The 14,649-nt window shown below is 40.5% G+C and overlaps 1 protein-coding gene across 1 annotated transcript in view; it reads left to right on the top strand.

Moving 5' to 3' along the window:
* The window catches only part of LOC136863667 (uncharacterized), a 254,153-nt gene that overhangs the window by 132,379 nt on the left and 107,125 nt on the right, over nucleotides 1–14,649 (top strand). Inside the window, exon 3 of the mRNA XM_067140032.2 lies at nucleotides 12,226–12,306. Within this exon, the coding sequence (XP_066996133.2) occupies nucleotides 12,226–12,306 (81 nt within the window). The remainder of the gene's footprint in view (nucleotides 1–12,225; nucleotides 12,307–14,649) is intronic.

A 14,649-nucleotide genomic window follows, 5' to 3' on the forward strand; every position in this document is an offset into this window, starting at 1 on the left:
GTCGCACCGACACAGATAGGTCTTATGGCGACGATAGGACAGGGAAGGGTTATGAGTGGGAAGGAAGCGGCCGTGGCCTTAATTAAGGTACAGCCCCAGCATTTGCATGGTGTGAAAATGGGAAACCACGGAAAACCATTTTCAGGGAGGTCAACAGTGGGGTTCGAAGCTACTATCTCCCGAATACTGGATACTGGCCGCACTTAAGCGACTGCAGCTATGGAGCTTGGTTGTATTAACTGAACTTCGTGTGTAGAATGATTACGTTTTTCGTATATCAGACCATGTGTTGAGGTCACAAGTTAACTTGATAACATTATTTAATTTTGTGGACATAGAACTGCAGTAAGACTGAGCCGTCAGTGGTTGTAATATTTTCCATGGTGCGTGATTTTAAGATAGGTTTTTGACCAGCATTATCGTCATCTGAAGTAGTTATGCCTTCCGCTGAAACTTGCCGACCGCTGGGTGAAGTGACAAGAAAAGACCCGTAATGATCCCAAGATTTCAAGAGTTGAACGTTACTACCAGAGCAGCTATGGCCAATGACTTACGATCGACGAGGTGACCAAAGGGTCCAGTTTTAGCACTAAATACAATATATATTTTTGAGTTTTTAAATCTTGTGGATATGAGTGTATATATTAGCTGGACTAAAGTTATTGAGTCGTCGCCATAAGACCTATCTGTGTCGGTGCGACGTAAAGCCCCTAGCAAAAAAAAAAAGTTATTGAGGTAAAACGTCTTGGGCTATTGACTCTTGACATGGCTTTGTATACAGTACTTGCTACAGTGAAGATAAGCAGTTGGCTGCTTTGTATTACAACCCTTCAAAAACATATTTTATTCAGCAACGACAACAACAACAGCAATTGCTAGTGGATATGCCCGTGCCTGCTACTAGTGGTAGTCTATGTCAAATGTTCCACGAGCTACTGTCAACGGTCTAACAGGTACGAATCCTGTTAATTTACACAGTTCTGTTCCGGTAAATGAATATCGTGTATAGCATCGTAAGATGCTTGTGTTTATTCAGATCCTATAGAAGTAGAAGAAAAATGTTGGATACTTAACAGTCTACGGTTTCTGAAAAGTCTCTGACAAGTGAAACATTTAAGCCTTTTGTATGCCAATAACTACACCTGCTCCTTACGATACAGAACATAGAAACAGTGAGCCTTATTTCAAGTATCGTAGCCGGGCTGAGTGGCTCAGACGGTTGAGGCGCTGGCCTTCTGACCCCAACGTGGTAGGTTCGATCCTGGCTCAGTCCGGTAGTATTTGAAGGTGCTCAAATACGTCAGCCTCGTGTCGGTAGATTTACTGGCACATAAAAGTACTCCCGCGGGACTAAATTCCGGCACCTCGGCGTCTCCGAAGACCGAAAAAGTAGTTAGTGGGACATAAAGCAAATAACATTATTCATTATCAAGTATCGTAGTCAGGAAAATCGCTACAGCCGCAGCGATACAGATCAGTATTATTTTTTGTAGAAAGTTCTGAAAAGAATGAAGGGTGCATTCAACCGATGGTGTCCCTCATCTAGTGCTACTAATCACAGGTACCGTAAAAGCCGCCGTGCCCACGTTTGCTACTAATCACAAACCCATTTGGTACCCAACATAGGGGTACTACGCGCAAGTAAAGGCGACCCATGGTGTTCCCCGCGTGGTGGTACTAATCGCAAATAGTTTCATGATTCTAATTTGATCATCCCTTGGTCGCCCCTTTTAGTCGCCTCTTACGACAGACAGACGATACCGTGGGTGTATTCTTCGTCTGCGTCCCCCACCCACAGGGGGTGTTCCTTTCCTCACCGAGCCAGAAGTTGCTATTACATATCAGTCCGCCAAGCCCACAGAAATGCGTGCAACACCCGACCCTATATGAGTGACATCTTCACCCCACTGATAACAGGCACTGGCTGCATAAGGAATGGTATTACTAGCATCACACATACCTTGATCACTTTCATATTTACAAAGCCAAGGATGAGACTGAGACAAGTCAATGAAAGTAAAAAAATTATTCTAGCCCATACCAGAATACATAGTGCACTGTAAACACTACTTCTCGCCAGCAAAGGCAAGGAACCATCATATTCTTCAAGATTCCTACCCAGTCCGCTTTGCATTGCCGACACCACACTTTCCCCATCTCAACCAACAAACTTACATTCCACAGCATTTACCTACTTCTACCCCTTCCAACTCCCATCCCCCTCAATATCACAATAGACCATCGCCAACATAGTCCAGGAATGAGTATTTGGTAGATCAAATAACCCTTGTCATCATGAACTTAATATCTCAAGCTTCATCTGTTCCCATAGGAAGGCTACAAGTGGACTCTATATACGACACCTTCTTTTCTCACTATTACGCGCACAAACTACTAACAATGGCTCATAAAATATACCAGTGAAGCGTTCCTTCAACATGTGTAGGAAGAACACGTATACACTGAATATCTTACAGTGTAATGCTCGATCTGCTGTAGAAAACCAGGACCGTCTTGAACGTGTCCTATATCAATGTCGTGTCAAGATAGTGGCCATATCAGCCTTCTAAACTAGTTATAATTCGCAACTATCTGCTTTGATCTGATCGACCGGGTGGTAAAAGTGGAGCCGTCAAAATTATTCACAATTATATTGTTTTCCATCGCATTCGACTCACCTATACTTTACCTCCTTCCGTCCAAGTGCTTGCTGCGTATATTAAGATTGGCACTATAAAATTAACCTGTGCCTCCGTTTAATCTGCACAACTTCCGATAATCGACATGACGACGTGGAATACCATATTGTCCCATTGCACTGCACCATACCTCGTGTGTGGAGATTTTAATGCTGTGGCTCTGCATGGGGATGCTATTTCACTGATAATTTTGGGAATACTCTTTTACAAATGTTTAATGCTTAGGATTCTATTCTTTTGAGTGATCATTCTCTTACATTGGTATCTTCAACGTACGCCCGCCCTTGGGCATTTGATATCAGCATATTCTCTTCTCTCGCCGATATTAGTAACTGGTCAGTACTTCCAGACTCAATGGGTACAAACCATTATCCTATTGAGATTCAAATGCAAACAACTGTTACCGCCATTCCGCGTCACATTTCAGACAATAAGTGTAACATCAAAGAGGCTAACTGAACGCGTATTTGAAGAAAATGTTAGTGGAAATTAAAACGTTTCCAGCTCATGTCTCATCGGTAGATAGTTAGACTTTCTACGAGCTTTGGAACGTGTGGGAGGTTCAGCTATGCCACGCACGGTGTTAGTTACCATAAAGGGACATCCGACACCATGGTGGAATCCTCAGGGCTCACTTGAAATTGCCTTACGTCCATCTTCTCTGCGCCAGCGCCACCAATATTTTTTCTTTGAAAGGTATATACCGTACCAACGTACTTCTGCATATGTTAATAGGTTTCTTAATCAGAAGAAAAGAAGTTAACAACAGTTTTTCCCATTGGGGAAATGCAGTCTAAACTCTCAGACTTCAAAAGTAAGCCAAATTGGACTGCACAAACTATTTCAGATTGTGAAAAATTCCGTCAAAAAGTTTGATCCTACAGAAGAAACTATTGCATTTTCCGGTGATAAATTAAATGGGGTGTTTGGGGTGTTAGCTAGATCTTCTCATAATAACGTATACTCAAAGTTGAAAACCTAGTTGGGGATAAATTTATACACTGCATATTGGATGTCCTGCTCATGTGCTAAATAACTCTCAACAATATGGTATGGATGCCTTTCAATTTGATATAGCTTACAATCAATTGCACTGAAAATTTACAATATTTCAGTACATAAATTGTAAGATCTGAGCTGCATACAGACAACTGTCAGATGTGGATATTGGATTCAAGCAATTACTCTATTACTGCGGGAGGAGATAGTTGCCTATTTATCCAGCAGTGGACAGGTTGCTTGAAATGTACCCAGCTCTAAGATCTTTCTTTGTGTCTCAGTCGCAGCCACCTAAAGGCACTGAAAACGTTTTTGTAATAAACTTTAGTGAGATGTACTTATTACTCGTTCAGTCTTCAATGGGAATGTTTCAAGTTAATATACCGTATATGCACTGCAGAAAGAGGGAACATCTGTGATAAAGATTCAGTCAATACTAGCAAATGAAAAAATTCAATTGAAAATAGGTTAGAGTCAAAATTTGATCCACTTAAAGACAAGATGATTATGTCTCAGTTGGAGGAAGAAGGTTATGAAGACGAGTGTAAGAAGTTCAGTAAACAAACTGAGGAACATTACACTTCTTGCCTTAGTTTTTTAAACATGTGGGTTAAGAATTCCAGTGAATTCACTGTATTCATTGCTGAGTTTTAAATGGCCCAACAACATAGGACAAATTTGGACTTGCTGTGTACTATGTTATGTCAAAGGGAATAAATATTGATTACCATAAGTGCCTTGATGATTTCTGTCATCTTCAACAATATATAAAAGAAAATGAAACATATCCTGAATTTTGTTCGTTACTATAACAAGATAAATGGGCCCAGTATTTTAGTGTTGACAATAATCCTTCAAAATCATCCTGAAATCATAAAGCTACTGCAGTTTTGATATTCAATTTCTGCTCATAATGTCAATATCTAGAGAGTATTTTCTTTCATGGAAAGTCAGTGGTCAAAAGAAAGGAATAGAATGGTCCCTGATTCTGTACAGGGCGTTCAGTATTATCTGTGCAGTCTAACCTTAGAAACATGACATCTGAACACTTTCATTAACAACTAAAGAGCTATTCAAAATTGTTAAAACAAATTGATTCATCTGAGCAGTATGTTTGGACACAGAGACAGGTGATATGTAGTAAAAGGTTCTTTTTGAAAATGACAAAATTTGGCAAGGGGACCTCTTTTTTTTTTTCTTCGGAACATATGGTAACCTGCATATAACAAACATGGCACCACTGTTCCATCGTCTAGTTTCAGTGAGATATAAACCAGTTCTCTCTGAGGATACGGTTTGCCAGGCGAAATGCAAAACTTGGTAGGGGCCTCATTCAATGAAAAACCACCAATTGCAGCCTGCTGCGCATAGTTTGAGCAGAGATATGTCGTCCTGTGGCTTGAGCTCTGGCGATGGAAATGGGAATTTTACTTATCACTGAGATATCAACCCGGGATGGAGAGGTGAAAGGCCGACGTTTAACCGACTAGGCACGGAGGGCCGAGGTAAAGTACCCTGCGCACTACACTTACTAAGTTATATTTCATGTATAGGTCATGTGATTATATCCAATCCACTTTAATTCCTGTCCTGTGACAAGTCTAAAATTCGTGAATATATCTGTAACTCCCTGACACAAAAAATGTTAATCTGAAAATATCAAAGTCGTCGAATTCAAGCATGTCTGGAGGAAAGCAGCACGTTACAATATAATAGATGTTTTTATTATTGGTTTTACGTTGCTTCGGCTCAGACAGGTCTTATGGTGACGATGCAGTAGGACAGAGCTAGAACTGGGAAGGAAGCGATGACCGTGACCGTAATTAAGGTACAGTCTTAGCGTGTGCATGGTGTGAAAATTGGGAATGATTCAAAATCACATTCAGGGCTTATGATAGTGGGTTCGAACACACCATTTTCTGTGAGCTTACGGCTACCTGGCCCTATTCGAGGAATTTCTTGGCTAGTTAATACACGAGGATTTATTTATATTATGTTAATGAAAGTGCAAATTCCTGTGCTTTAGAATGAGTTTGAAGACACCTTTCACTACAAATTGCCTTAAACGCTATTTGTCACATTCCCATCATAACTGAAGTAGGCCTACACGGAGTTAATGGGTAAGTATGCATTGAGCAAATGTACATTACAGTAAGACGAGAAATATTTCATTACTGAAGACCACAGCGCGGGAGGAAGTTTATAACCTTTTACGCTGATCTTCTGTGTTAGAGTTAATCCTGTTTTTGTGACAAAAAGAATAGTATTTGTATTTAATGTTAATTTTATTTCTTCTGTGATTTGAAACTTCCGCTTGATGATATTCTGTGCTTTACGACTTTTTGTCAGATTTTTCTATTTTATTTATATTTGTAAATTATCTTCTACTAAGTAGAAAGCTATTCCATTCTCACAATGTTCCTTATTTAATACATTCTTATTTGTTTCTATTTACATACTACTGTGCATATTCTCTTTCATGTTTCGTGCATATTTGCATGCTAATTTTGATAGTTGATTGTGTATATAAATCCTGCCCTTAGTCATGATGATTTGAGGTAACAAGGCCTACGTTTCTGGCGATGCTCCTTCTACACTTTTGTAAGACTTCTGCTACAAAATACATCCCAATTTTTCAGGTATATTCGTAGTTTACATGTCTTAGTCCGAATAAATCAAAAGTCGAGTTTGAATTTGAAGAAGGTAAGGACAATATATGGATGAAAATGCAGGCCGAATTTCTAAAACTGAAAATAAATACTTTTAAAGAACTAGGAGTTACAATGGCCCCTTCTAGACTCGGGAAGTTAAATGTCAGTCTTCCACTTCTACATCCCGAATTCAACACTAGGTAGCTATCATGCTATTAGTTATAACGTCCGTTATATTATTAGGATCCTACGAGACGCCGGAAAGCCGAAATATTTTCGAGAAAACTAGTTCTTTCACATGCCTGATAGTCTAAGATAAATCCACCTCATTCATGTCCTCTGAAAGTAATATTGATAACTGAAGAGAAATGTATGTTCTGACATATATACATTGAGCAGAAGTTGTGGTGTGCATAACCACAAAAACTCGGTGGTTAAATTTGTAATGTGATAACGTTAAATATATAAACTGGGCAGCAACTGAGACAAAATAAATTTCCCCTTTGACTTGAACAAACTTCGGACTGTCAGTGTGTGTGGTGTATTTCATAGAAAAATGTTTGCAAATACAGATGCTGTTGAAATTTCATTTTACGTATTTTAATATCATATTGATACAAATGGAAACCTTACTTTAAAAAGAAGCTATTTAGACAGTTGTCTTCTTTACGAATAGTGTCTTGGTTTTTCACCATTTTAACTTTTCTTAGAATATTTTTCTTAAGAGATTTGAGAATGCGCACTGTGATATCTTCTCAGCTGTGCACTACTGTTATTTAGTTTATATGTCTTGTCGGTTTTAAGGTATTTCCTGGTCTTGCTTAAAGAGATATTGTTATTTCTCATTTTTATGTAAGCACAAACTTGACATACGTTTAGAACAGGCTGAAGACGTCCTGCTCCAGGGCCCAATAGTCAGCACAGTGACTTTAGACTCAAAAGACCGCGTGTTCGATTCTCGGCTGGGTCGGAGATCTTAACTGTGTATGGTTTATTCCTTTGTCTCGGGGGCTGGATGCTTGTGATCGTCTTAATGCGTATCTTCACAATACAAACAACCATAGAAACACGCAGTAGAGAATACATCCCTCCACGTAGGGTTGGCGTCAGGAAAGGCAGCCGGCTGTAAAAATGGGCAGCATTCGTTCAAATCGAACTCTCCCGCATGGATTCATCATAGACGTTTCCATTTGATTCAAAATCTAGGGAAGATTAGCCGATCTCAGGTGACTGGGAAACGGCGGCGGAGGAAAATAAAACAGGGTGCGGACGGCGATGGTGAAGCCGCGTAGAAGGATTAGCGGGGGCTTGTTGTCTAACACGTACCTGTAGATGGTTGTGCATACGACGGGTTGTTAAACAATTGGGGAGGGCGTGATAGCCGAATGTAGCTGTGCTTCGAATACTGGCCAATACATGTGTGATTTTAAAACGAATATTCTCCTCCATCTGGTTCAGATTCCTCGTAAAACTGGAGGTTTCGTGGCTGTAATAACGATATTAACAAAACTTCTAGTGTACTTTGTTCATCTGTATAACGGTATACTTAATAATACAATACAATACAATAGATTTATTTTGTCTGGCAAGATTAAGGCCATTAGGCCCTCTCTTCCATCTAACCAGAAAAGACAGTTTTTACATGTGCAAAATTGAAATAAGTACACTTACAATTGAAACATCTTGCAACTACTAAACAATACAATATTATGATTAAAAAAGGAAAAAAATAGGAGAATGATGATGATGATGATGATTATTTACACAATTATGACATGATTAGCTAATTTCTATTATCCTTGGTAATAACAGTGGGATTATATAAAGTCTCTAGTTTGAGGGAGGCTAAATCTACAATATCTCCATAGCATTACTTAGTAGGTAGCGGTGACAAAGTTGCCTAAAACTAGCAGGCGAAGCTCCTCTGACAGAGACGGGCAGTGCATTCCATTGTCGTGCCGAAGAAATAACAAATGAGTTTGTGTATCGTGTGGTGCGGTGAGGTGGAATAGATAAGAGTGTATCAGATTTTGACCGTGTTCCAAAACTGTGATTGGATGAGAGGTGGTGAAATTGACTGTACAAGTACGGAGGTGAGCATGAGGAGAGTATTCGACGAAGAAGGCATAAAGCATGAAGATTACGGCGCTGTTTGAGTTTTAGCCAACCGAGTTCATCGTAGGCAGGTGTAACATAGTCAAAGTAACGTAGGTCACATATATAGCGAACACAGGCGTTTTGCGCGCGTTGTAGTTTGTCTTTAAGAGTAGTAGTCAGGTCGTTGTACACGGCGTCACAGTAGTCGAAGTGAGGCAATACCAGAGTGCAAATAAGGCGTTCTTTTAATATTCGAGAAAATATGTTGCGGAATCTTCTAAGTGAGTTGAGTGTCGCAAATACTTTCCTGGAGATGCTGGTAACCTGCTGCTTCCAAGAAAGATGTTCGTCTATCATAACGCCGAGATCTTTGACAGATTCAGAAATTAATGGGTGAATTTTGTAGGTAAAGTTTTGGTAAAGTGAATTTGCTTATAGTTTTTGAACAAAGCCGAGGATGTGAAATTATTATAGCTTGAGATTTTACGTTATTTAATCTAAGTCCATGCATGTCAGTCCAGTTACAGATTTCTTGTAAGTCTCTATTGAAATTTTTAATTTCGTCGGTTAGTCTTTCCGGTTCGCAGTGCAAGTATAATTGTATATCGTCAGCGTACATGTGGTGTCTGCAGCTGTTTACCGACAACGTAATATCATTTATATAGACAAAATAGAAGCGGTCCTAGGACAGACCCCTGTGGAACACCAACCTCTACGGATCGCCAGGATGAATATTCATTGTTGTTGTTTCTTACACACTGCAGACGACCACGGAGGTATGAATTCATCCACTGAAGACTGTTTGTCGAGAACTGGAGTTTAAATAGTTTGGAAAGTAGTATGTCTATGTCAACAGAGTCGAAAGCTTTAGAGAAATCAAGAAGAGCTAGTATGGTAACTTGTCTTTTGTCCATCGCATTGCGAATGTCGTCTGTAACCTTAAGAACTCATTCATTTTGGAATGTAGTTGGTACTACTGAAATCAACACTCACTTACCAAAAACACTTTGGTCAATCAATGTAAAACACCTTCAGTTTAAAACAGTTTATATATCTCTCACGTCACTACGAGGTAATTTTTTGCGTATTTTCCGAACGCTTCTCTAAAATGCTGAACGAATATGCATAACCAGCTGCGCCACTCAGCTGGTCTCTCGATGTCTGCATGCAAAATATATGGTGGTGGACGCGAAGAGCAGAGACACTTTCTACATGATCTCCATTTCGCTTTCACTGTCATTCTACAGCAGAAATTCTCATAGTCTTTGTTTATCTTCACAACGGTGTGCGGCAGGTCTCGCCTCCTGGTTTGTTAATGGACGGAGTAGTTAATCCTCATTGCAGCTCTGTGTTGTTTTCCTTTCGACTTCACCTTCCCATGCTTATGTGGTGTCGGAGAAGCGCTCAGACTCATTTTAGGTCTTGACTAGGTATTGAAAACCTAGACCTAGTGAAAATCCCCCCGAAGCTGCCACGATTCGTACACGAGGCTGAACTATTTAGCCAGCAAGTCCCCAAATTCTCACTACTGCTAAATGAATTTATTTATACATCGCAGTATTCAGAGGCTGTTATGTTACTCACTCTTTCCATTCCTGAGTTCATGATTCAGCATGTCAATAGTATTTAAACACGGGAGACAAGTGCGTGACACTTTTGGTATCATCTGCCTGTTCGAGTTCGCTGTTTCGAACGTCATACGAGTATTTTGCGATTCTCAGATGCTATCCTAAGAAATTAGTAGGAAGTGCGGTGTTCAAAGATGTATGTAACTCTACTTATTAACACACATCTACTTGCATTTTCAGCTCTACTTGGTTCACCCCGGACTTGGATTGAGTGGTCTTCCTAAAAAATGTTATTGTTGTTGCGGACTTAAGATTGGGAAAACTAATATTTTTTTGCTAGGGGCTTTACGTCGCTCCGACACAGATAGGTCTTATGGCGACGATGGGATAGGAAAGGCCTAGGAGTTGGAAGGAAGCGTCCGTGGCCTTAATTAAGGTACAGCCCCAGCATTTGCCTGGTGTGAAAATGGGAAACCACGGAAAACCATCTTCAGGGCTGCCGATAGTGGGATTCGAACCTACTATCTCCCGGATGCAAGCTCACAGCCGCGCGCCTCAACGCGCACGGCCAACTCGCCCGGTACTAATATTATTAGCACATTGCACTGTCCACAGTAATTGGGTGTTATATTTTTTTGTGGAAGTATTCCCTTAGGTTTATATAATAAGACTGATTTCCAGTTGGCTTCACAAGTCTTTAAATGACCGAACCACTGTCACAGCGGCGTGAGAAAACACCTTCAATAATACGACAAATTTCATCTGCATGTGAATGAATTATTCATTTTCTGAGAATCTGTTGAAATCCATGCCCTGCCCTTCCACTACTAAACTTTACTTATTTTGCTGCATTTATTAGTATAATGGCTGATGTTTCATAGAAAAAACCGAATACCGCAAATAAGAAATTAGTATCAAATAAATATACTGGTTTTGGGAATGCCTAGAATTGTGATCTACGATATTTAATTATTTAGTCTGAGTTTTCATTTATTATCGAGTGTAGCTATCAAGAGGATTGAAGCATTCATTCGAACGCGATAGTGAAACCAATGAGCTAGATCGAGCACAAACTCTTACCAGGGAGATAGTTCAAACACGGCGCTAAAGTCAAGGAACTAGCGGTGCGATTCTATAACAGTGGACTTGAAGGTGAAGGCAAACTGGGAGATCAGTTATGTACATTTTATATTTATGGAGAATGTGTGCATATTGACCTTGAATATTAGCTAAGTATAGTACTGACCTATTGGAGAATATTAAAACTCTTACTCACATGGATGCCTCTTACAAAGTACACCCTGCGCATTCTGTCCAGAGACGGAGACCGTGTTCGAATCAATAACCTCTCTCACTGTACCGAAGAGCCAAACTTTAAGTCGTATAGATCAGACGACTGATTCAGAACTTCCACTTGACTGAGAAAAATATAGTATCTATAATCGGCAATAGCTGTGACAGTGTTTCAATAGGAGACGGACTACTTTTTAGCGTCCTCGATATCAAAAACAGATATACGAATAAACGTACCTGTCAAGTGAATAATTGTGTGTTATGACTGATATGTGCTGGCCTTATCAATACCACCCATTGTTTGGTTCTTTATTATCATTACAATTATAATTCTTCAGTTTTTCCACGAATGGCAATGATACTTCCGGACAACGAAGAAATATAGCCGAACGATGGGTAATTGTTATTCATAGTACTTAGCATATCTGAGCGTGAAAATCTCGCTGCTAAAATATAAGCTTACTTAAATGCATAATTATATGCAAGAAAAATAATCAAATTTAATATTCATACATCGACGGTTCAGAGCAATACTATCGTAAGTAGCATTTTCCACATCTTACCTTAAAGCAAATTAAAAGTTCCCCTGTATGCCAGAAATCACCGTGGAGACTTATGACTGTTTGCGTTCTAGGCAATACTGAAGCCTCAAGTCTCCATGGTGATTTTTGGCATACAAGGGAACATATTAATTTGCTTTTATGTAAGACTTGAAAAGTGCTAGTTACCATAATATAGCTCTGAACCGTCGACAAGTACTTTTTCTTCCCACATTCCGAGCAACCACTGACCTATTTCATTGATATGATGGCAGTGAAATTCGTCTTAATATTACATTCTCTACTATTAAATTACATCAGCGTCTTCTTTTATAATTCATCTTTCCATATTTTAAAGTTTGGATACTTCTGATTGCAGGTGAATGTGGAGCACATCGTCGACTATTACGTGGATGATGCCGCTTCTGTAGCCTCGGACACCGACAACGAAAGCTTAAAGGTGAGTAAAATTAAACAAGATCGATAACGTAGACCGATGATGATGCTTCCACCAACGATAAAAATTCTCACTACAACCAGTAGGCTACCACTGACTGCAACAAACATTCTCACTACAACCAGTAGGCTACTTCTAACTGCAACGAACATTCTCACTACAACCAGTAGGCTACTTCTAACTGCAACGAACATTCTCACTACAACCAGTAAGCTACCCTTAACTGCAACAAACGTTTTCCCTACAACCAGTAGGCTACTCCTAACTGCAATAAACAGTCTCACTATGACCAGTAGGCTACTCCTAACTGTAACAAACATTCTCACTACGACCAGTAGGCTACCCCTAACTGCAACAAATATTATCACTACAACCAGCAGGCTACTTCTAACTGCGATAATCTTTCTCACTACAACCAGTTGGCTACTTCTAACTGCGATAAACATTCTCACTACAACCAGTAGGGTACTTCCACCAGTGATAACTTTCTCACCACAAACAGTAGGGTACTTCTAACTGTGATAAACATTATCACGACAATCAGTAGGCTACTTCTAACTGCAATAAACATTATCACGACAACAAGTGGGATACTTCTAACTGCAATAAACATTCTCACTACAACAACTACTTTCACCACCAATGAAATATTCTCACCACATCGAAATGAACCAATGTACAAGCTACCAACTCCACTCCTTCATTTCGAGATTTTATATGAAGATATGTTTTTATCATTGCTTGCCCCATCATACGTGTTATCTTACTATTGACAGTGTATTGGTTTTACAGTCATTAAGTTCAATGAAGGAACCTAAAATTTGTGATTTTCGACTCTCTTCCGCTTGAACAATGACATTTTCTCAAATCTGCTGAGCAAACAGTATGAACACATTCGGACACTTGCTGTACTATAGTCATGCAATTCACACTGAGACATTTCCTTTTTTATACCTAATGAAAAAGAACGATATGGGTGATAAATGAAAGGAAGAATTCGGTTGGGAGCTCGTCGGAGGTGCTCTCATCACCTTACTTTGATCGATCGTACGTAGATCGTAATACCGCACTAGTTACTCAGTATTAGCCTTGAGACTCCCATTCCTTGTTCTTGTTAACGAACAGATGACTGCAAAATTGTTAAGCACATGGACACTACGTCGTTTTCTCGTTTAAGATAATAATGTTGTGTGTGTTACATCTCACTGACTGTTCCTGGAGGACGCTGAGGAGCCTGAATGTTGCCTTCAGTGGCGTTCGTAAGCGTGCTAGTAAATTCACTCTCTCATTTAACAGAGCAATGATGTTATAAGTTTTCACCACCTGTCTTCACTGAGTGGTCTCAAAGACGACATCCGTCATCCACTCTGTTCATAATATAAATTGAGGTTAATATACAGTATACTACATAATATGTAAATTGTTAATGGTTTATTGTTTGCTGTATTGCTGCATCCTGAGGACGCTAGCACAAGCCCATGTAACCATTTGAGTGTCATGAGTACATTAATTCGTCCGTTACATCAAACTACACTGACTGACAGAGCAAATGCAACACCAAGAAGGAGTGGTTCGAAAGGGATGAAAGTTGGGGAAAAAACAGAGACGGCACGGACGAATAATTGATGTTTATTTCAAACCGATATGCAGGTTACACAATGCGCACGGCATCGACTCAGTAGGTTGTAGGACCACCGCGAGCGGCGATGCACGCAGAAACACGTCGAGGTACAGAGTCAATAAGAGTGCGGATGGTGTCCTGAGGGATGGTTCTCCATTCTCTGTCAACCATTTGCCACAGTTGGTCGTCCGTACGAGGCTGGGGCAGAGTTTGCAAACGGCGTCCAATGAGATCCCACACGTGTTCGATTGGTGAGAGATCCGGAGAGTACGCTGGCCACGGAAGCATCTGTACACCTCGTAGAGCCTGTTGGGAGATGCGAGCAGTGTGTGGGCGGGCATTATCCTGCTGAAACAGAGCATTGGACAGCCCCTGAAGGTACGGGAGTGCCACCGGCCGCAGCACATGCTGCACGTAGCGGTGGGCATTTAACGTGCCTTGAATACGCACTAGAGGTGACGTGGAATCATACGCAATAGCGCCCCAAACCATGATGCCGCGTTGTCTAGCGGTAGGGCGCTCCACAGTTACTGCCGGATTTGACCTTTCTCCACGCCGACGCCACACTCGTCTGCGGTGACTATCACTGACAGAACAGAAGCGTGACTCATCGGAGAACGCGACGTTCCGCCATTCCCTCATCCAAGTCGCTCTAGCCCGGCACCATGCCAGGCGTGCACGTCTATACTGTGGAGTCAATGGTAGTCTTCTGAGCGGACGCCGGG

This window comes from Anabrus simplex, chromosome 2 (genome assembly GCF_040414725.1).
Source record: "Anabrus simplex isolate iqAnaSimp1 chromosome 2, ASM4041472v1, whole genome shotgun sequence".
In the NCBI taxonomy this organism is placed as follows: Eukaryota; Metazoa; Arthropoda; class Insecta; order Orthoptera; family Tettigoniidae; genus Anabrus; species Anabrus simplex.